The sequence below is a fragment of the Fusarium fujikuroi genome, chromosome FFUJ_chr02 (assembly GCF_900079805.1).
Source record: "Fusarium fujikuroi IMI 58289 draft genome, chromosome FFUJ_chr02".
Classification (NCBI taxonomy): Eukaryota; Fungi; Ascomycota; class Sordariomycetes; order Hypocreales; family Nectriaceae; genus Fusarium; species Fusarium fujikuroi.
This window is the reverse complement of record NC_036623.1, coordinates 2,532,163-2,554,320: the sequence shown is the minus strand read 5'-3', so window position 1 is coordinate 2,554,320 and position 22,158 is coordinate 2,532,163. Positions and strand designations below refer to the sequence as shown.

Here is a 22,158-nt window from a genome sequence, read left to right as displayed (position 1 = left end):
TATTTTATCTTCTTTATATTCCTTAATATTTCCTAGCTTTTATTTTCTCTAAAAGGTAATATCTTTATTAAAATTATTAATAATTACTATACTAAAAGCTATATCTAAGCTAATAAGTACATTAAAGGCTTCTATAATGCAGCTATTAAATATAAATATTTTTCCTTTAGGGACTTCTTTCTATAATATTAAAATAAAATATATCTATCTAGCAGGTACTATTATTAATTATATTATAATAATATAATAGCTAACTTAATAAAAAAGCTAAAAGATAGTAAATAGAATATAAAAGTCTTTAAGACTTATATAGTAAAGATATCTATCTATTATTATAATATTAATACTATAAGGAGCTATCTATCTATTTCTAAGCAATACTTTTAGAAAGGATAATAGCATTCTATTTTAAACCTAGGCGCTATAAGTATATTTTATAAGCCTAGTATCTATACTATTTTTATTAAGACTATTAATATAAAAGGTAAAGGTTACCTATTTAATATAAGGCTTTCTAACTTTATTATTAACTCCTTAAATAAAGATAGGTATCTTTTATTTAATAGTATAATCTAGAGTCTAAAGCTATTCTCTAGAGATAATAGGTTTCCTATAACCTATATTAATATAAATAGAAACTATCTTTCCTCCTAAAGAGCTTATTATATTAAATTTAAGATATATATAATTACTATTAACTTTATAGACCTATAGTTAATAATAAGTATATACTAACGTCTTATTTATAGATATAACTATTATCTTATTAACTTAAAAAGTATTTTTAGACTTAAATACTATTATTATCTAAGATATATAACCAATCTTAAGATATTAATAAAGCCTATTTTAAGATAGGAAATTCTAGTAATAATAATTATACTATTTAGACTTAGTAGGTACCTGCTTTCTAGCCAGCTAAGTTAGTTTAATATAGGTTCTAGTAAGGCTATATTCCTAAAGAATGGCTTAAGATAGGAAAGATTACTAATAGGTACTGCAAAACAGCTCCTTTTAACTATTAAGATAAGATATATTTCTAGTTATATAAGTTAGATATGCCTCTTTAAAGGATATAGATTATAATAAATAGATACTCTTGCTATTACTATTAGTATTAACTTTATCTGGCCTAAATTTATCTTCTTCTTCTATAATAGAATACTTCTATTTCTAATAGATTTTCTTTTCCTCCTTAATATCTTTATATATATAGTTATTATCTTATAAATAAGTATATTAATTATAATTACTATTATAATAGCACTTATTATATTTATTATTACTCTTTTTAGTATCTATATATAATTATAATAGTTTATTACTTTAGTATTAGTTATTTTATTTTAATTAATTATAATTATTACATTATTATAAGCTAGAAGACTTATTATAAAAGTATTAATTAAATTAACTTCCTTTATTATAGCTTAAGGAATAGCTAGACTTATATTACTAATTATTTCTATTCCCTTAATTATTAAAGTAATAGAATTATTTAATTATAGTTTAGCGCTACTTATACTATCTAATAAAGCTTATTAGTAATATATTTTTATTAAAATATATAAGAAATTATTAAATTTTAATATTAATCTTATTAAATAATATTATAATAATAGTGCTATCTTATATATATCTAATTTACTTAATAAGACTGGCCTTTTATTAAGCCTACTAGGTAAGTATAATTCTATATATAGTAACCTTAGGAGTATAGTATAAGGAGTAAAGTTTATTTAGAATATTTATATCTAGATACTTAAATTACTTAGTAAGCTTATAACTAAATTTAGTAATAAGAAGGTTAAGGAGTTAGTTATAATTAAGACTGTCTAACTTAAATATAAGTTAAGTACTTACTTTACTAGATAGTATCTTAATATAATAGTCTATAAGACTATATTTACTAAATTACTTAAATACTAAGAGGTGCTTATAAAATATAAAGATATCTATATAAATAGTCTTACCTAAAGAGGTAGTAATAAGTCCTTAATTATTCTTATTATCTAGATTATTTAAATTAAAGATACTAAATATCTCCTTTTAGATCTTCTTACTTAAATTGCCTATAAATTAGGTAGTATTTACTATTACTTCTTAATATTATTAAAAGGCACTATTATTATTAAATCCTTTTAATATATTATCTTAAGGAATAGGAACTTACAGTATAGAAGCTAAAGCAAAAAGTATATTATTTAATTATTACACTATAATTAATTTTGCCTAATTTTAATTATTAAATTAATATAATTTATATACCTTAATATATTCTTCTTACCACTATAGAAAATACTTAAGATAAGAAATATAAGCTTAAAGTAGTACTATTAATCTATTAGCTATTAATAATTTAAAGATTTATTAAGATAATATTTAATATATTATATTTACAATATTTAAGTTTTAAATAGTAAAAGTATTAGCTGCCTTAATACAGTAATACTCTTCTATTATTTAATAGAAATATACTCTCTATATTAAAATTCTCTAATATTATTTAATCTATTAAATAATATCTTCTTTTATTTTATAAGGATTATAGAGGATTAATTATTATCTATATTATTATAATTATAGAGCTTTAAATCTATCTTTATTATTATTACTAGACTTATTATTATAAGTAAGTTAAGTATTACTATGCCCTTAAGGTTATTATAATAAGAATAAAGGTAATACATTATAATATTAATTATCCTTAAAGTTATTAAAATACTTCTCTTATTATTATAATTAAGAGTTTATTACTATATTATATCTTTAGCCTATAGGGTTATTAAGACTATTACTATAATTAAATTAAGCTATTATAGTAAAAATGCAGTTATAATAGCCTTTAAAAAGACTTAAGTATATAGAGCTATAAAAAGGCAATACTAAATAATATATTAATTAAAGGTATATAGTAACTATATTAAAAGGTATATAACCTATAGTTATATTAATTACTTTAAGTAATATAAAGATATAATATACTAAAAGGTAATAGTTTAATAGGATAGTAACTCTTTCCTATTTAATAACTATAAGGGGTCGCTACTCTATACTAAATACTGCACTACTTACCTAAGCTATCTTATACCTTCTGGCCTTAGTTTTATCCTAGTATACTATTTAGAAGGTCTTGCCTGTAAATATTAAATAGCTAATAGATTTATCCTATTTAGTATTTTATAAAGATTTTTTATAACTAAATAATAGACTTAAGTAAATACAGCTAGGGGGCCTTTTTTTTATAATATTAATAATTTAAAATAAAAAAGGCTAATTATTTTAAAAAAAAGTAAGGTTATTATATAAGTAGGTTAACTTTATAAGAAAGTGTATTAATAGAAATAATTATAGGTTATATATATTAGTAATTATATAAGGTAAATTATACTTTCTTAAATAAATGCTAAAAAAGCTAAAAGTTATAGGTTTAAATTTAATAAAAGATATTATTTTTTATAATTTTTACTTTTTTATAATATAACTATATAAAGTAGGGATTAAGGATTAGGGATTATATATATATATATGCAATAATGACTTCCTAATTAGAACTTTTAAGTTAATTAAATAATTATTAATTTTTAGGCATAATATATACTTTTAATAATGCCTTTAATAGCGCTTATATAGATAATAGTAATTAAGGTTATTAAGTAGTAAATTTAGTAATGCTAAAGATATTAGAAATGCATTTAGTAGGCTTAAAGGTTATTAATAGTAGTTAAAGTGCTAATTATAGATAGTTAGTTACTAGAGATCTTTTATAACTACTACTATTTAATATTAAATCACCTTTAGTTATAAGGTAATAGTATTTAAAGAGGTATGCAGGTTTATTTAAAGGTGGGCCGTGATATTATTAGGATAACACCAAGGCCTGGATTAACTATTATCCCGCTAGTCAGGATTCTTATGTATTATTAACTAATAATTAAAAAATAAACTATTTATTTTTATTTCTTTTATTATTTTAACTTTATTAATATTATATCTATTTTCTTATTTAATTAAGTATATTACTAGTATTATAAGGAGTATAAAGAATGCCTTTATTAATTTAAAAAAAGCTCTATAATATTAATTAAAGTTAATTTTCTTGCCTTTTAATATCTTAATATTAAGATTTTATCCTAAAAAGTCTTATAATTAGTTCTTTTTAATGCCTTCTAGAAAGCTATTATAAATAGCAATCTTACTAATAAACTCTTTAACTTATTAATATAATATAAGGTATCTTAAATTAGCTTAAATAATAATTTAATCTTAAAGACTCTTTTCTTAAATATTAAAGAGCTTTTAATAAGGTTTTTAGGCTTTTTTTAATATTATACTTCTTTTAATTTAACCTTAAAGTATAGAATAGTTAATACTATAAGCTTTAGCTACTTTATTTATTAATATACTATTTATAACTATCTAAAGTATAGCACTTATATCTTTTTTAGTAAAAAAAGGCATTTTAAATTAATTAATATTAATTTAAAATTAATTAGAATTAAATTAATAAAGTTATAACTATTTAAAGTATATATAAATTAGGTGGCTAGGTTAAGAATAAGTGTTAAACCCACTAAGATAAGAGGCAGTGCGTTATCTGATAAGGAACCTCATTTCCCTATAGAGAAGGTTATGTGACTAAATTACCCCGCTTTTCAAGTTAGCCAGAATAGCAAAAATAACCTCAATCAAGCACCAATTCAATCAGCGGTTCAACAATTAAGAGTCTCAGAGTCGTACACAACTGTACAGCTGTAACTACCAATAACGAGTCGCTAATCGACAAAACGAACCGCTTTCGAAAGAAACCAATAACATCTATCCAACATGCCTCCATCGACCGGAAAAGGATACCTTCTAAATGGACCCGCTGACTGGGACTCCTTTGAGCAATCATACATTATGAAAGTCTCCGCTGAACGCGTCTACGAACTGGGAAGGCTCAATACCCCTGCTCAGTTCATAGACAAAAGGATCACAGAGCCAAGGAGGCCTGAGTTCAGCGACTACCTCGCGCGAGAGCAAAACGAAGCTCGTTCCCGCTCCACGAATTCCTCTCAGTCTACAGTCAGATCGTCGGATCCAGCCACATCGTACGTCGAACTTGTGCCTGAGGATCAAGAGGCATACAAGGCATCGATGGCAATATATAAGAGCGATCTTGATAGATATAATAAGCAAGCGGATGGAATCAGGAATGTCCTTAATTGGATGATTGAAAAGATCAATCCACACTACGTCGAAACATGCTCCCCTGCGATGAACGAATCCACACAGCATGACAATATTTCGATGTTCTATACGAACCTGAAAGCTGCGTGTGGGATCGACGATGCGCTAAGGAGAAAACAAGCTCGAAAACAAGTATTTTGAGCTGCTAAAATTGGCTTCAAACAGTCGAACCAACTGGGAAGATTGGATTACCTCATGGGAAAAGGCAATGAGAATTGCAAAGCTCAGAGGGGTCGCAGAAGCACAACACTCAAATACATGGTTTGAGGATCTACAGCAGAATCTGGATGTTCAATTTAGGATATTCTTGCGAATTGAACAAGGACAGAATAAGGATGCAATTGAAGCAGGCACCTACCTTCCGCTAACTTTCTCTGCACAATTTCGCCAGGAAATTCAATCAATGAAGAGGAGAAGCGATCGCAATCCTAGAAATCAGGTGGCAAAAGGGAGCTTCAAAACCACGTTTCAAGACTCCTCCCCAGAAATAAGGAAGCGAAGCAGATCATCAACGGGAGAAACCAAGATAAGCCCAGGCAGAGAAGGATCAGCAAAACGACCTCGGGCTTCTATAGAGTTAGAATTGTGTATATTATGCGAGAAGAAGCACAAGAACGCCAACACGACATCTTGCTGGGTGGCGTTCCCTGAGAAGGCCCCAAAGAAATACCCTACATCACAACGTCAGCTTGATCTCTGGGAACAACGGCTTGAGGACAAGAAGGAAGTTCGAGAACTGTTTGAGAAACTCCAGCAGGAGAAACAAGACTCAAAAGAGAAGTCGGATTGACTATCGAGGTTTCAGCCAGTGATCTCAGAGAAGACAGCTGCATTCATGATAAAGAGCAGCGATTACCCGTTACAAACCTCGGCCATACTGGACTCAGGTACTACAATACATATCTTTTCAACAGTGCCAAAAGGTTCAAGAAACTAGGGATCGCAACAGCAGGGGATGGCGTCTTTGCAGGGTCAAGATGGCTACCAATCCTAGGATATGGGGAAGTACAACTAGAAGTATGCAACCTGGAAAATGAGCCTCAAAAGCTCGTTTTGAAGGGCGTTGCATACTGTCCAGAAATGGGCACTAACCTTATATCCCTGAGGAGGTTACGCCAAATTGGGTACTGGTGGGACCAGCGCAATAACTCAGATGTGATCAGACACATAGGTGGTCAGGCACTATGCAAATTAATGCTTAAACACGACCAATATGTAATGAGTTACATTCCCAAAACCGGGAAACAAGCCGCGTTTCCAACTAGGCACCTGCAATACAACTCATGGACTGCGAAAAAGCCAAACAACGCAAGGGCCATGACATGGCATCGCCGATTAGGACACCCAGGCCCTCGAAGTCTTGAACACCTTGTGAATCATACCATAGGAGCGAGAATCAAGGGACCGTCTACAATCGAATGTGACGTATGCGGATTGGGAAAGATGAAGAGGCAAGAGAGACGCGAACCTCGGATACGAAACTCGAATCCAGGAGAGAGAGTCTCAATTGACTTTCACGACTATCCTCCAGGATTACACCAGTACTCGTCATGCGGAATAATTACAGATCGTCAATCAGGTCTCTGTTGGGACTATTATTTCACCAATCGATATGATGAGAACCTTCTGTCAATGCTAAAACACTTTACCCAGATGCTTGAAACAATGTACAACATCAAACTACGAATCATCGAAACAGATAACGAGCTGCGAAAAGGCGGATTGACCCGCGCATGGCTCGAAAACAAGGGTATCCAAGTGGAAGAAAGTGCACCACGCACACAACAACAGAACGGCTCTGGCGAGCGTTCTGGGGGGGTATGAAAGAAAAAGTGCGGTTACTCATTATCGACAGCAAATTACCCTCTGGCCTATGGCCTGAAATTATGCGCACCGCAGTCTATCTCCTGAATCGAACCCCAAAACAAGGACTTCAATGGAAGACTCCGTACGAAAGCTTCTTTTCTGCGATTCAAAGCTCGCAAAACTACATCCAACCTCGTATTGGGCATATGAAAATGATTGGATGCAAAGCCTTTGCGATGACAAAGTCAGCTCAGCAGAAGGATAAACGCCTACAATCAAGAACAAACCCAAAAGCGTGGATCGGATACCTTGTGGGATATAACTCACAAAACATCTTTCGGATCTGGAACCCCCTGACTAATAAGATATATATCACTAGAGATGCTATCTTTAATGAGGAAGAATTCTTCAGCGCTAACGAGTTACAGGTGACAGAAACGATCGGGGAAGAAACCCTAGAAGAATTACAAGTGAGATTGCAATCACTTATGAACACTGAGCAAATCGATCAGGTCTTGGAACCTGTTCAGGGCCCAGACGAGCTTGAAAGCCAAGAATCGACTCTCGAAAATCTGATTGACGACTTGCCTACAGAAGAGGCAGAGCCAACAGAGGATCAAGAAGACGATGGTACAAAGTACACTCAAGCTCGATTCGAGCTCTTACCTACTCCTCCAGAAAGCCCATTTTCAAGCTTCTTAGCACAAATTGGAATACAGTCACCTGCAAGAAAAGAAGGACTTGACGTGGACCTGAAAATCCTCAATCAAGCCTTCAACGCCGGAACAATGGCTGTACCAATTGCAAAGCAAGAAGGAAAGCTGATAACAAAGGCAACGAGGAGCAGATACATCCGCGGAAGACTGAAGCCCAGATGGGAAGCGCAAAAGAGCCATATGAACCTCGTTCCAGACAAGGAGAGACTCCATCGGAGGAATCTGCCACCGGCTCCAAGCTCTTTTGGAAGTCTCACCGGTCACCGGTTCGAGGAGGAGTTCAAACAAGCGCAAAAGGACCATCTGGAGAGTCATAAGCAGATGCGATCATGGTCAGAGATTTCGAGGCTTGATCCCCGAATTGGAGACTCGCAAGTACTTGACTGTATGTGGGTCTTCACATATAAGTTTGACAAACATGGGTACCTGCGAAAATGCAAGGCAAGGCTTGTAGTTCGAGGAGACCAACAGTATAAGTCAAGCACAGATGATACATATGCTGCTACCCTTGCTGGAAAGTCATTCAGGACGCTTATAGCAATTGCTGCAAAATATGACCTAGAGCTCCTGCAGTACGATGCAGTGAATGCGTTTGTAAATGCAAAACTGCAAAGCAATGTATTCATGAAGCTGCCACCCGGTTACCGGAGTGGTGAGAAACAGGATCGAATACTGCTCCTACACAAAGCACTTTACGGTCTGCGCATCGCACCTCTTTTGTGGCAAATGGACCTCGGAGATACCCTCGAGGCTCAAGGCTGGAATCAAGTCCCAAATGAACCATGTTGCTATCGGAAGGAGAATATCCTTATGTTCTTCTACGTAGACGACATAGTATTTGCATATAAGAGAGAAGATGAGAAGAGTGCCTCTCAGGCTATTGAGCAACTCCAACGAAAGTATACACTTACTGGAGGAAAAGAGCTTCAATGGTTCCTTGGAATGGAAATCATTCGAGATCGAAGCTCAAGGCACATCTGGGTAACTCAAATCTCATACGTGGAAAAGATATGCGAACAGAGCACTTCAAAAACGCCAAACGCGTCTCCAATGTCAAAAGAAGAACTCCTCCCTAATGAAGGCACCGCCAGCTACAAGACAACTGCCTGGTATCGAAGGGCCATAGGGTCACTGCTCTACGCCAGTGTAATTACTCGGCCGGACATCGCATTTGCAGTATCAAGACTGGCACGTTTTATGACCAACCCAAGCGAAAAACATGTGGAGGCGGTGAATCGAGTTTTCAATTACCTAAACGACACTCGTTTCTATGCATTGGAGTTTGGTCCCGGAGAGGGGTTCGACGTTCACAGTGACGCATCTTTTGCAGACAATTCCCTAGACCGCAAAAGCTCTCAAGGCTATGCAATGAAACTCTTCGGAGGTCTAATAGGATGGCGAGCCAATAAACAAGACACTGTAACGACATCAACAACTGAAGCGGAGCTATTGGCACTCTCACAAGCAGCAAAGGAAGGTCTATTTCAGAAAAGGCTCCTCCAAGGACTACAACTCGAGCTGCCAATTGACCAAATGCACCTCGTCCTCTGCTCAAAAACTCGACAGATCGATCTCCAACTGTTTTGTGACAATAAACAAACGATCGGCCTCTTGAAGAATCCACTACAAAAATTAAAGACGAAACTGAAGCATGTGGATGTACACAACCATTGGCTGCGCGAACAACTAAAACAAAAGACCCTATCTCTTCAGTATAAACAAAGTTCAGAATTGATTGCAGACGGGATGACCAAAGCACTCCAGGGCCACTCACAAAAGGAAAGCTGCAAGCAATTTGGACTTGTGAATATTGAAGAGAAAATCCGAATGAGGAGAGAAAAGGTTACTGCGGAAAGAACGATTGAGGAAATCCTAGAGGAGTTGAAAATTTAGGAAAACAAGAGTCCTCTTAGGAAAATGAAGGTCCTTTTCGGGAAACGAAACTCATTTTCGGGAAACGACACTTCTTACAGAAGACTGACAGAGTAACCACAACGTCACAAATTTACCTTGAAGGAAATAGACTGTCTCAAGTTTTACAAAAATTCACAAGTTCACAAAGAAAGGAAATGAGAGGCATTTCCCCGAAAAGACGTTCAATTCATGAAATGCCCGAAGGCAATACCTACGGCGCCTAGCGCCGCGACGAAAACGAGCCCCGAAACACAAAAACGAAACGCTTAACCCAAGTTCACCCCCGCCTCGCGAAGGCGAATGTCGTGCTTATCAGGAAAGGTGTTGTCGGCGATACCATCGAGGATAACCTTAGCCGCAATGCGGCGCTTCTCCTTGATCTTCTGCTCGTCCTACAAAATCACCTAAGTCAGAAAGAGTCTCAAAAGTAGAAAACAAAGCGCCAGCTTACTTTTTCAAGGTCCTTGGTAGGACCGGGGTGGCGCGGCAGTAGTCGAGAAAGTAGAGAGCGACAGGCAAGGCAGGCTTGGGACTATACAAATAAGTTAGGAAAACGAGAGTCAAAACCAGGAAACAAGACTCGTACATCTTCTTGCAGGAGCCACCCTCAACGCAACGCTCGTAGCGACGTTGCCCAGGAACAGCATAACAAATCCCATCGCTGCGACCACCGGTCGCACTGTTCAAGCAAGGAAGGCAGGGCGGAAATCTCTCAACAGCATCGCTAGCACTAATTCGCAAGTCGTAACCTGAAAACAAAGCTCGAAAACTTACACTTGTTTTGCTGCGGCAGCAGCAGCCTTCTGCTTCTTCTCGCGGGCCTTACGGAGCTTGCGAGACGAGGGACCACGGCGACGACGACTAAATCAAATGTTTAGCACCTCGAAACCATGAAACGAACTGCGTTGATACTTACGGAGGTGCGTTTTCATCTCTCTCCTCCTCAGAGGACGAGGGAGGGTCGGAGAGCTCCGACGAACCTTCTGGATCGTCAGGCATCGCGAAACGGAGCACGGAGAAGAAAAAGCGACACGGGAGAATATATATCTGGAAATGCTGCTCAAAAGTCAGTAACGAGGCTCCTTTCAAAGAAAGCAAAATGGCGAAGCGCAAGCGCAGCGCGCGCGCAGATATCACATACCGATTGATGGTGGTGAAGCTTGAAGAGAAAAGAAGAGAAGGAAATTCACAACAAGAGATAAGATTCATTTCTACGAGCTGCATTTGCTTACTAAGGCAATGAATCATGGGGCAACAGTATGGTTATTATTCTCTGAGCTGCCAGTGCCAGACACCGCCAGCCTGAATCACCATCAAACCTCATTTTCAAAATTCTGGAAATTCATCTGGGAAACCTACCGACCAAGACTCAAAGTGGAATGACCGGCTACGAGTACAAGATAACGAAAGGACACCTCATTTTCTTAAAACGACTCTCATTTTCCTAAAACGAGTATCGTTTTCAGGAAGGGACCTTTGTTTTCCTCCAAAGACTACTCGTTTTCATTCTAATTAAACGCAACTTCAGATCAGCCAAATTTGGCAAATCTGGGGGGGTATGTTAAACCCACTAAGATAAGAGGCAGTGCGTTATCTGATAAGGAACCTCATTTCCCTATAGAGAAGGTTATGTGACTAAATTACCCCGCTTTTCAAGTTAGCCAGAATAGCAAAAATAACCTCAATCAAGCACCAATTCAATCAGCGGTTCAACAATAAGGTGGCCAGTCTTTGGGTGGGGGACGTTATTATTGAAGTCTGCAGTGAGAAGTGGAAGGAAGTGGCATCATGAAATCCCTCTCTGCCAACAAATCCTCAATGCAAGGACCGAGCTAAGTTAAGCGACACCGTACATGTGGCCGAAAGAGGAAATTGACAAAGCCAACCTCACCTGAGTTGATTATTTGAGAACATCAGCAAATGGATGGAATCCCGACGATAAACAGAGCTTCTTCAAAGTCGTTGTGTTGTATCAAGCAAGCTCGCTTAAAATTTGCCAGATCGTAGTGATAAACTAACTCGCCAACTCAGGTGGTGTACCAGCAATATGTATGTATGTCAACGCAAATACATCAATTGCATGAACAATTTTCTTTGACAACCCTTGGTAGCTATCTATCTATAGTGAGAAGCATTCAAATAACATTATGTATATCAACATTCGTTAATGCGAGCGGTTACGCAGCCAGCAATGCAGTCCATTGTGTAACCAGATCAACAGGAAAGTTCAAGATGTGATATCTCAACACTTGTGCAGCGTAATTCAAATTTACAAAAGACAGAACCCAACTACTGTTTCGTGTCTATCTTGTCATCCCAAAAGCGTCTTCGTAGGTGCAAAACTGAATGTGTGATTCATGGCTGAAGTTTCAAGTAACAGAATACGTTTGGAACGCAAAAATGAAGCTGTAGCGACACAGGCAGGATTTGAACCTACGAACGCGAACGTAATAGATGTCTAGAACCTCTAGGAGGCCCGTTCAAGTCTATCGCCTTAACCACTCGGCCACTGTGCCCTGTTTTGTTGATGGCGTTGGAATCGACTATTTTGGATTCTGAGGGATTTTCCGCACGTCTGTGCTGAAAGTGGATACTCTAGCTTTAAGCACGAAGTCTCCATAATTCTGAGCCTTAAACCCAATAAGGAATTCCAAGAATTGAGATCGCAATGGCACATTTTCCATTTACAGTGTTGTGACCGTCACTCTGAGTTTTCGATAGCGTTGCTTGCTGGAACCGTCTGAGAATAGGTCTTCTGACTTCTCCGGTCACTTCTTCACTGATGTTGTTCTTCAGAAGCAAGGGTCGTTCTTGAAAAAAGCTTATGCAGATACTGGCCACAGTCGGCTTGTCCACACCAGCTGTGGCACACATAGTTCAACCGCATCAACAACTTTCCACTCATGGACATTCTTCCAAAAGTTACCAATGAGCTTCACTCAAGCTGAAGTGCCAAGAGTACTTGTAACAATGTGCGAATGTTGCCATTTCGGCGCGTCACGGTCCGGCCGGGATTTCCGGCCAGAAAAGTGGAGATTGCCATCCGGTCGTGAGAGCATCCGGCCGTACATGAAGAACGGGGTCAGAACAGAACTCTTCTCTTCCCTATGAAGATTTCTGACTTATCATTTCCACTCGATTACGCTGAAACTTGAAGCTCAACTCTCTGTAGTCGAACATTGCCCTCGCCTGATAATGGCGTCCCGAACAAGCAGCTCTGGTTCACCTGACGCGATTTCTGTAAACGTCTTTATACAAATGCATGAGGACACTTGCTATATTATTAGACAGTGTTCCCCGCTATATACCTTCGCCTTACTCTAAGGATTTGCTATATTTCGGCCCTGTCTTGTAATGGTCACCTGATATCATTCTGTTGAATAGACTTCTGTTGGAAACATCCAGGTATGCATGAACCAGCATCTACCATCAATTACAGGATAATATCGAAAAACAAGCCCGACGCCTTGAGGTATCAGAACCCCCTGAATCCATCGCTAGAACGCTGCTCAACAGACCTCAGGCTCGTCTTAGGACAATATTACTCTGGCTCGTCAAATTTGTTATCATTTTGACTAATATTAGCTAATATGAGAGCATGGTGTATTAAACATGATCAAAACTTAACAAGGAAAATTGCTCGCTTGCTCCTGAAACCCATCATAAATCGTGTTCTCATCAATAAATAGTCCAGTTCTTAAAGATTCCAACCAACCACCAAAGTGCAACATGCAGCAAGTAAAGCAGCCCTGAAGGAGACGCTCAAACTTGCTCCAGCATTATCGCCGTTTGTAGCTATCGGCATGGACACAAAGTCCGTCGGTGTACTCGAAGCTGCAGTAACAGGGTCCGGGTCATGGGGAAGTTCGCCCATTGTCAGGACACCCCATTCTACTTCGCTGCCGGAATAAGTTGATGTCCATGTCACTTCGGTTGGGCCTGTGTGCACGCCATCGTTATAACCCTCGTTGAAACTAGAGTATCCGGAACAGGTGGCCCTTGTCGTGCCTTGTAGGTTGCACTCTAGATTTGCGGTGCTGCACCATGTTAGCATTGGTGTGTTGTAGGTACACAGAGAACATACAGTCTTGAGGTGTGCGTGCCATGGAAGCGAACAGTATCAGGCCCTTCAACTAAAACGAAAGGGAATTCAAGGGATAAATCACACTCTGGAGGGTCTGAGTCGTCTGTATCTGGACAGAATATTGTGTATGTTGTTTCCTTAGCTTTCGCATCCTGGCGTGTGTTAGCACTTATGATGGAGTTTGCAAAGAATGTCAACTCACGCTTGAGATGACGCTACCGCGCACAAGAGACCACGAGTCTTCGTCGTAGTAGGGCAGATAAATAGGCGCTGTCGTTACAGCAGGCGGTTCCTCGCTAGCATATGCGAAGCTATTCGCAGCCAACAGCGCCAGCCAAACTGACTTGGAGCGTGGGGACATGGTTGACTAGCTCGTCGCGCAGGGATGAAAAGAGTTTGTAGAGGCGAGTCTAGCCAATCAGAGCTTGTGGAAATGCAGAGCGAAGATCTGTGGTTACAAAGATGCGCGCGCAAACAAGGGTTATCGTCAAGGTATGCGCAGATAAGTCAAGACAAGAATTGCTCGAGCGCGAAATGACGACCTTTTTAACAGCTCCTTTTCTCAAGAAACCGGGTTGGGAGGGGCCAGAGGCCAGCCAAGCATCAGCGGAGAGTGCCAAGGTCTGGGCGGCCGAGGTTGAGGTTGAGGTTGTGAGCTAACAGGTGGTGATGAAATTTTGGTGCGAGTAAAATGTTCGACGAAACAGGGGCACGTTAGAAGAGTTGGATATAAAAAGAACGAAACATTTAAATCAGAAACGATGATATACTTTGGTATATTCAGGCGGAAATCGGCTGCAGGAAATGTCAGACGGACAAATTTATCATGACACGCCAAGACTGAGCTTTGTCTAGAATCCGATGCCAAGACTGACGCTGAGTGCCAAGAAGGATCCAATTTTGTGACATCCCAGTAAACGAACGTTGCATCCAACAACAGTAACAATCGAGCAATGGAAAAAACGAAAGGGAAAAGGTGTATCTAGTTTAATTCTCAAGATTCATGCAGAAAACACATCGGGGGTTCCGATACTGCTGTATGCCTCAAGTCTGCTGTTCCGGCCACCAACATTCAATTATCTCCTAGTATGGATTCATGATTGACGACCAAATGCGGCCTTTCCATTCAACCTTTCATGTAATACTCCGTATGAAGGTATAACAGTAAGATCATTTTCTAGTATCTATCAGGGATAAACGATATCATGTTTGTGATTCATAACCCACAACTCAGCTGGAAAAAATGCCCCCCCTGACAGCATGGATATCTGCCAAGTCTCCATGCAACAATCGCCGCGATCGAGGTTGAAGCTCAACTTTCCAGGAACAAGGTATGGAAACGGCCGAGGACAGGTTTACGATCTATAGCGCGGCGAGGGGTCCTGTCTTACCAAGTGACCGAGCTATCTCTATTTCATTCCAAGTACAACAAGTACTAATAACGAGTCAGCATGGCATCAATAATTTAGTTTTTTTCTTCTTCTTCTCTTCTTCTTATAAACGCGAGCATGAACTACTTGCGGCGGACATTGAGCCGTACAGGTTTGCGCCGCGTAAGTATGGCAACCTCTGTCCAAGCCGTCATGCCATGCTGCATTTAGACACCGGCAAGGGGCTTGTCGTCCTTGATCCTCCTGGCACCGTAGTTCTCGAGACGGATAGCCTAGATGGCAATGAAGTCAGATGTGTCTTGAGAAGTCCAGTCCATGTACAGAGTATCCATGCTGCTCTCATCGGCAGAGTAGAGGTTAGAGGTTTCGCTGGAACGTCCAACGATTAACAAAGCTTATAAACGACAAAGTTCACTTTACCCTCAACTTAGCGCTGGGAGATCTTGATAGCTTGCTTGACGAGGCCACGCTCAGGGCTGAAGTACATGCCTCTTATAATAGTAGTGGGATCAAGGCGTTATAAGAGAGGGTGTGAGAATAACTGACCGTTGTAAGTGGCGACTGACCAGTCTTACGGTCGCGGATGGGTCGAACCTTCGAATCGAAGACCATCCCTTTAAGGTCTATGGTATCACTGAGAGCACTGTTGTCGAATAAGTCCATTGAGACCTGAAGGTCTATTCGGAGATATCTTGAAGGAACACTCATTCGGTCGCTGAAGACGGCGTCGTGGGAGTAGGCCGAAGTGGCGATCAACAACTCGACTGTCACAACATGATTGCTTAATACTAAATTCAGAGCTCGTGTCTTACTGAAAGCTTCAGTAAAAAATACACTTGAACTTGATACGTTTAGAGAGACCTTCACACTTCGTCTTCTTATTGATCCTACTCTCCTTCCTGCCTAGTGGAAGGTTGCTGACTTACAGTTTGTTCTTTATCGGGGCAATATATCTGACATAGACACAAAGAATCCCAAAGTTTTACACATAGTTTTATTGCCGTTGTATCATGAGTTTTTTACAGAAAGTATTTGGGGATGTCTACATTCCCTTTTAGTGACAGTAAGTTTACATTGTCTTGAGTTGAGAACGGAGGGGATAGCATTCACATAGATCAGCTCCTAGTACTATCTTAAACATCGATGATATCCCTATCGAAACACTGGGCTTCGTATTTATTCCTTTTTTTACATGCAAATACCTTAGAGCAGCTTGTTCGTTTGGTTCATTATCTTCTATACAGCTACGAGATTCACATCCCGATACCAATGGTTCTGAATCCATATCTGTTTCATGTCATATAGTGCACTGTGTCTCGCTAAGCGCAATGCCTCCTCTCCTGCGGACCCAAACGATCTATTTGAAGGACCATGTAAATATACCATCGTGTTTGATCTATCAAGTTTTCGACTCTATACCGCTATAGTGGCACTTTGGTGCCCTATGGAACCAAACAGGCCCATCGCCTCAACGACACCTTCGCAATCTTCTTTGAGTGGAACATCTCTACGACAACTTCAAAATCAGGATACTTGGATGGTAGGAGAGTCTTTTTTGCATTGACCAAGAAAGTTCACATATATGTCACCCAGAGGCCGGGGAGCTACCGTTCCTCTCAGAAAACCAGTCAAAATTTCAGGCAACATCTCAAAGATCATTCCTTTTAACTGGTATATTACTAATTTGAAGAGGCGATTTGATCTGCAGATAATGCTAGGCAGCCTCACAAGGATGACCCTTAGCGAGAGGCTCTAACAGTACCTCGCCTGTTCCTCAACTAGGGGATGAAAGAAAACTCGAGATCTTGATCCTAAACTATGAAGAGAATTAGGTAGACTAGTATAGATTTAGTGTATCTCTTTTTTTAGTTTAGAATAATTTTAGCTGAGTTTATTTTGACACCTTATATCAGTATTTGATGTTTTCTTGCTCCCCGAAGCTTGACTCTTATCAACATCATGGGTCTCGTTCAGGGAATCGAGAGCTAGGATCTAACAGTGGTCTAACAGGCGCCACCCCCGTAAAACTAACTCGATTCAATCAATGCTTCACCAGAAGGATCAATAGCCCCAACGGCTATGTCAATGACAGACGCCATTTCAACGCCAAATACGAAGGTAAGCTTCCCTCCCCCCCCATAGTATCTCACCTGGATGTCACTGACACAGTCATTGACTTCAATATATTTAACTTTCCTCTATAGAACATCACCCGCGCATCTTCTCCAATTTTCTCCCGCCCTACGAGGCCCGGGTGGGTGGTACCAAGGCGGATACTCGGAACCAGGGCCGTTTTAATCTCCTGTCTAAGTCCGTAATAAGGTATCGGAGTGTTTAATTCGAGCATAGCGTTGTCGTTAAGCGGCCGCCGAAGGATTCAATCAATCAAAGGAACCGGTGAGTCTCTGACACTTTGGAAACTAACGTTAGTTAAATAGGGGAGTCTCTTTTTTCTTAAAGCCTCGCTTGCTTCGTCGTTTTCTTTAGTCGACCGTCGTTCGTTGAGCATTCAACCCAATACATTCATTCATTCGTTCATTTGCTGCACAGTCACTCTTTAACAATACTCACAATGGCTCGATCTCTTGCTCTTCTCGCTGGTGCCCTCGCCACTGTTGCGGCCCAGACCACAACCGTTGAATTCCTCCTCCCCATGTTCGATCCTCAGCCTCTTGAGGGCTCTGTTGTTGCCGTGAAGGGCGGCGCGACTACTCTTGCTATTCACTGCCCTGATGCGAAGGCGACAAACTGCGGTCTTGCCAGCACCAGCACCATTGTTGGTGGCCCATCTACCATTGAGTACTCTTACACCATGCATCCTGATGTTGATGGATTCGATGGTGGTGAAATGTAAGTTACCTATTCACAAGTTTCATGACTTCAATGCCTAATAAATCACCAGTAAGCAAAACATGGGTTGCGTCCTGGACCCCAAGAAGGATGTCGCTACCTGTTCCGTCCACCAAGTTGCAGTCCTCTCTGGTATCACCGATGTCACATCCATGACCGATAGTGTGAGTGGCTACAAGTCGCTTCTCATGCCCATCACTGTTACCGCTGGCGTCAACAAGCTCAACGGCAACGACGACGCTTCCGCTACCGAGGCCGCTGGTTCCGAGGCTACTTCTGCCGACAAGCCCAAGGACACTGGAGCCAAGGCTACTGATACTGCCGACGCTACTACTGCTTCTTCTGATGCTGCTGCTACTCCCGTGAGCTCCGACAATGCTGCTGGTCCTATGATTACCCAGAATGCTATTCTGGCTGCGGCTGCTGTTGTTGGTGGTGCTGCTATGTTGCTGTAGATGCGAGCATGTGGTTTGGACCAGCGTTTTGTAGTAATGATGCCTAATTAAACATTTATTAGTTCGGGGCCAAATTATGAATGGCATGCAGAGTCAATCTAGTGACAATCGATCGACGAAGTAAGGTTTCGGCAATCAGCGCCACACTATAACACTATTGACAATAGCTCTATCCTGGCAGCCAGCCACGCATGTCACGTATTGGACAATGGATACTGAAGATGGCACTCATTGAGTCACGGTGGATCAGCTTGAACGTAGTATGAGCCTCTTGGTATTTGTGCTATAAAAGCAACACTTCCAAATGGTAGCAATAAGACTGAGTCTACCAATAGCCGCCATGATAAAGAAACCATTATGCATAACATCTCGCTAAAGAATGAGCAATCTGTGAACAACACGGCAATGCAGAAAGACAAGAAGCAAAAGGTATCACGTATGCGCACGAGATGTTCATAGTCAATTCAGTTGCGGTCCTCTCGTCCATCAAGCCAACTGGTACACTGGATGCAGCGAATAGACTAGATAGTGTTAGCCGCAAGCCCATCTTGAGGTTCGACTGTCTCACCTTTTCGTTGATGCGCTGTCTGCAGTACTTGCACTTCTTTGTGTGCTTAATGATGGGTTCGGATGAAGCAAGTTGCCACAAGTGCGCGAGTCCATAGAGAGCGATGCCCAGCACGAGAAAGGATATCATTTGGCCAACAAAAGATCTACCAGCTGTGAGTTTGGATATCCTAAAGACTTTGAGAATGCCTACCCATATGCTAGGACAACGGCACCGTCGTCTTGCGCCTGATGAAGGGTGTTGTAGCCGGTTGTCTTGTTGTAGTTTGGTCCTTTTTGCAGAACGGCAAATTTCTCCTCCATGTTTCTGTTGAGTGGGAGGAGAATCGAGATAGGGGGCATCAATACATCGCTGACGAAAGACTTTACTAAATCTGTGAAAGCGGCCGCAAGACTATCCAGCGTGTTAGTCGCCTTCACCGCAAATCCAGGAGACTTCATACATCAAACCAACGGCAATCTTGAGGATATCATCTTGAAACGCAAAGTCGACAAAGCCTTCCCAGAAGCGCTTAACTCTCTTGTGGCCTCGACCAAGCAGGGACTCTGACTCTCCCGAGCCAGACTCCTCGTCGTGAGATCTACCAGGCATGACGCGATAGTTTGGACGTGATGTTCTCCAAAGGCCAGACAGCCAGGACATGGGCGAAAAGTCAAATGATCAAGTATGGTTTTATGTTCAGATAGCCAGAATGCTACCATGCTATAATGGCTCGGCTGTGGAAGCTAGAATCAAGGACTGGGTGCCGAAGTGACACGCGCTACACGCGGTTGTTGGTTGATGCTTGTGACGTCATGTGCACTCAACGGCACTTACAGGGTAACTGACCGTCTTACACCAATTACCGCCCTACAGATAAATCTATAGTCTATCCGTATATGTAAGTATATTCGCGAAAGTAACAATCAATTGGGAGAGCCTCGAGATAGCCATACCAGCAGGGCTAGAGATTAGATAGGCCAGCTATCGAATTACTGTCTGACTATATAGATGTGCCAATCTTCTGGTTTGTATATAAAAGTCCAAGGAGGGAATCGTTTTGAAACTGCAAAAGGAAAGTAAAAACACTTTGGTATCATAGTCGCGCCCACTCTGGTTAACAAAAACCAATCATCAGTCTAGGTAATCATCATGTCCCATCAAATCTAATAGCTTCCCTTTCGTGGCTTCCACTGTCTCTTCCTCTCACGTCGCATAAGACACAAGTGCATGACCCAGTAGATAGCTGCGATAATCATGAGAGCAGCAGCAGCCCAAGTCAGCGCCAGGAACTTATTTCCCACAGACGCCGACAGTCCAACATCATCGCCGACGTCGTTGATCTTGTTTACGCCCTTCTTTCCAGCCACAGTGACGAGAATGCTGGCGATAAGGAGCACGAGTGCGGCGAGACCCGAAAGAATGACGTTGACGGCGTTGACGCCGCGCCGAGCGAAGAGGAAGAATGCGCCGGCGCTCGCGACCATGGCGAGGCCGGAGAATCCCACTGCGAGAACGTAGAAGACGAAAGTAACGAGGAGAGCCGTGTTGAGAAGATCGATAGAATCTTGGATGTCATCGGGCCAGTTGATGTCAGCAAGATTCATCTGGAAAGGACCGACTTCGAGTTGCTTGTCGAGCATCTCGGTGAGGTTGAAGCGTTCTACAAGATTAGCATTCATTGTGAATCGAAAGATATGATTCTACTCACTCTCGGGGGCAGAGTTGGTGCAGTTTGTGACGTTATATCCAGCACCAGGACTCGTGGCATTCGGCTTGTACTGTCCATCACATGTGGCCATGACATGAATGGAGTACCACTCCGAAATACCAATAGTGTCGGCCAGCTTGTCTGCAACATCGCCAGTGATATCGTTGATCTTTCCCTTGACATCGTCCTTGACTTCGTTCCACTTGTCGGTGACCTTGCCAAAGAAGCCATCATCTTCATCGTTGTCATTAGAAGAAGCGTCGCTGTCAGTGTCGAGAACGTTATGGCCAATCATTGAAGTGTTGAGCTAAACTGTCAGCCTGAGTTTTTGAGAAGTTGCTTCAGACCTACCCGTGCAACAGAGTATTCTTCCATAAACCCTTCCTTGTGACCAGCAAAAAGGCAGAGCATTGAGAGGATAAAGGCCACCATGGACAACACCAGGGGCAAGAGGACGAAGAACCTCGACAACATGGTTAAGGCGTATGATACTGCGAAAACGGAGTGTCTTCAAGTTGTAGAAATACGAAAATCAACAATTCAAAGGAATGTCCAGTAGACACCGGGGAATTCGTGTTGACTTTGCGGGTGGTGTAGTGAAATAAATACTTCGCTAGTACTGAGACCCTGGCCATCAATGATGCAAACTCCGACAGCGCATAACCAAGGATGATTCGCGCACAGAGCTTCAGAAGAGTCTACCAAGCCAAGCTAAAAGGAGCACAAACGCCAGAGATTCAGAACAAGCTCAAGGCCGTGTTCATGAGCGCATCGCCGTGCAAATCATGGCCCCAAACAACGGCCAAATCCGAAACAGACCAATCATACATTGAGCGCTTGCGTCACTGGTTGGGCTGCTTCTTTTGTTTCTTTTCTTGGCTGGGGTTTCTTTGAGGGTTGCATCAAGAATGGCTGGGAAAACCGGTTGTGCAGGGGTCGGGGCTGGGATGGACGTCAGCCACTTGATCAATCGGCAGTGGACGCGTGTGAAACAAAAGGGAACAGGGGTTAAGAATTGGGTCTGCTTAATCATCGTTTCTATGTTTGTTCTTTATTTCGTGAAAGAGGCCTCTTTCTCGTATTTGATGTCCTGTTGATGGTGGACCGTATGGGTCAGTTGACCCAATCGAAGATGGATATGGACCCTGAATATCTTCATTAGAGTTGTGCATAGCGAAAGCGGGTGAGGCTTGCCGATGGCCCGGTCGAGACGTGATTCACTGCCTCGCTTCTTTGATGCTTGCAAGAGCGAAAGACTCTGATGAATCAACAACTCAGTGGCCGTCAGTCTGCTCAGACCTGCTTCGTGTCTTCTCTTCTAGCGATAAGTGTCGATGACACTGAGAGATTGTCCTTCGACCGTACGGAGCATCCGTAGTCCTCCAACCTTGTTATTCTGACTATCCTCGTCCACTCAGCATCCAAGAGCGGGTCATCCGCTCATCTATCCGG

The 22,158-nt window shown here is 40.8% G+C and overlaps 7 protein-coding genes, besides 1 other annotated feature; 2 read left to right on the top strand and 5 right to left on the bottom strand.

The window, feature by feature from the left end:
* Positions 1–4,827: 4,827 nt before the first annotated feature.
* Positions 4,828–9,647, top strand: FFUJ_04521 (probable retrotransposon HobS hobase; the record flags this gene model as incomplete). XM_023572182.1 has 4 exons in its annotated part: positions 4,828–5,318; positions 5,398–5,915; positions 6,038–7,050; positions 7,176–9,647. 4 exons carry the CDS (start codon positions 4,828–4,830, stop codon positions 9,645–9,647), a joined length of 4,494 nt encoding a protein of 1,497 aa, XP_023427231.1.
* A 287-nt stretch (positions 9,648–9,934) lies between these two features.
* On the bottom strand, positions 9,935–10,667 carry FFUJ_04522 (uncharacterized protein; the record flags this gene model as incomplete). XM_023572181.1 has 5 exons in its annotated part: positions 9,935–10,060; positions 10,143–10,200; positions 10,255–10,392; positions 10,443–10,529; positions 10,585–10,667. The coding sequence occupies 5 exons, from the start codon at positions 10,665–10,667 to the stop codon at positions 9,935–9,937; spliced, it is 492 nt and encodes a 163-aa protein (XP_023427170.1).
* A 1,413-nt stretch (positions 10,668–12,080) lies between these two features.
* Positions 12,081–12,184, bottom strand: a tRNA (tRNA-Ser).
* Positions 12,185–13,365: 1,181 nt separating this feature from the next.
* Positions 13,366–14,113, bottom strand: FFUJ_04523 (uncharacterized protein; the record flags this gene model as incomplete). XM_023572180.1 has 3 exons in its annotated part: positions 13,366–13,705; positions 13,753–13,904; positions 13,955–14,113. The coding sequence occupies 3 exons, from the start codon at positions 14,111–14,113 to the stop codon at positions 13,366–13,368; spliced, it is 651 nt and encodes a 216-aa protein (XP_023426353.1).
* Positions 14,114–15,349: 1,236 nt separating this feature from the next.
* On the bottom strand, positions 15,350–16,428 carry FFUJ_04524 (uncharacterized protein; the record flags this gene model as incomplete). XM_023572179.1 has 5 exons in its annotated part: positions 15,350–15,415; positions 15,564–15,632; positions 15,690–15,984; positions 16,070–16,096; positions 16,346–16,428. The coding sequence occupies 5 exons, from the start codon at positions 16,426–16,428 to the stop codon at positions 15,350–15,352; spliced, it is 540 nt and encodes a 179-aa protein (XP_023426352.1).
* A 1,287-nt stretch (positions 16,429–17,715) lies between these two features.
* Positions 17,716–18,448, top strand: FFUJ_04525 (uncharacterized protein; the record flags this gene model as incomplete). XM_023572178.1 has 2 exons in its annotated part: positions 17,716–17,993; positions 18,046–18,448. 2 exons carry the CDS (start codon positions 17,716–17,718, stop codon positions 18,446–18,448), a joined length of 681 nt encoding a protein of 226 aa, XP_023426351.1.
* A 464-nt stretch (positions 18,449–18,912) lies between these two features.
* On the bottom strand, positions 18,913–19,607 carry FFUJ_04526 (related to large-conductance mechanosensitive channel; the record flags this gene model as incomplete). XM_023572177.1 has 4 exons in its annotated part: positions 18,913–18,969; positions 19,017–19,161; positions 19,209–19,409; positions 19,459–19,607. 4 exons carry the CDS (start codon positions 19,605–19,607, stop codon positions 18,913–18,915), a joined length of 552 nt encoding a protein of 183 aa, XP_023426350.1.
* Positions 19,608–20,161: 554 nt separating this feature from the next.
* FFUJ_04527 (uncharacterized protein) lies at positions 20,162–21,180 on the bottom strand (the record flags this gene model as incomplete). XM_023572176.1 has 3 exons in its annotated part: positions 20,162–20,658; positions 20,707–21,013; positions 21,058–21,180. 3 exons carry the CDS (start codon positions 21,178–21,180, stop codon positions 20,162–20,164), a joined length of 927 nt encoding a protein of 308 aa, XP_023426349.1.
* Between the last annotated feature and the right edge of the window lie 978 nt (positions 21,181–22,158).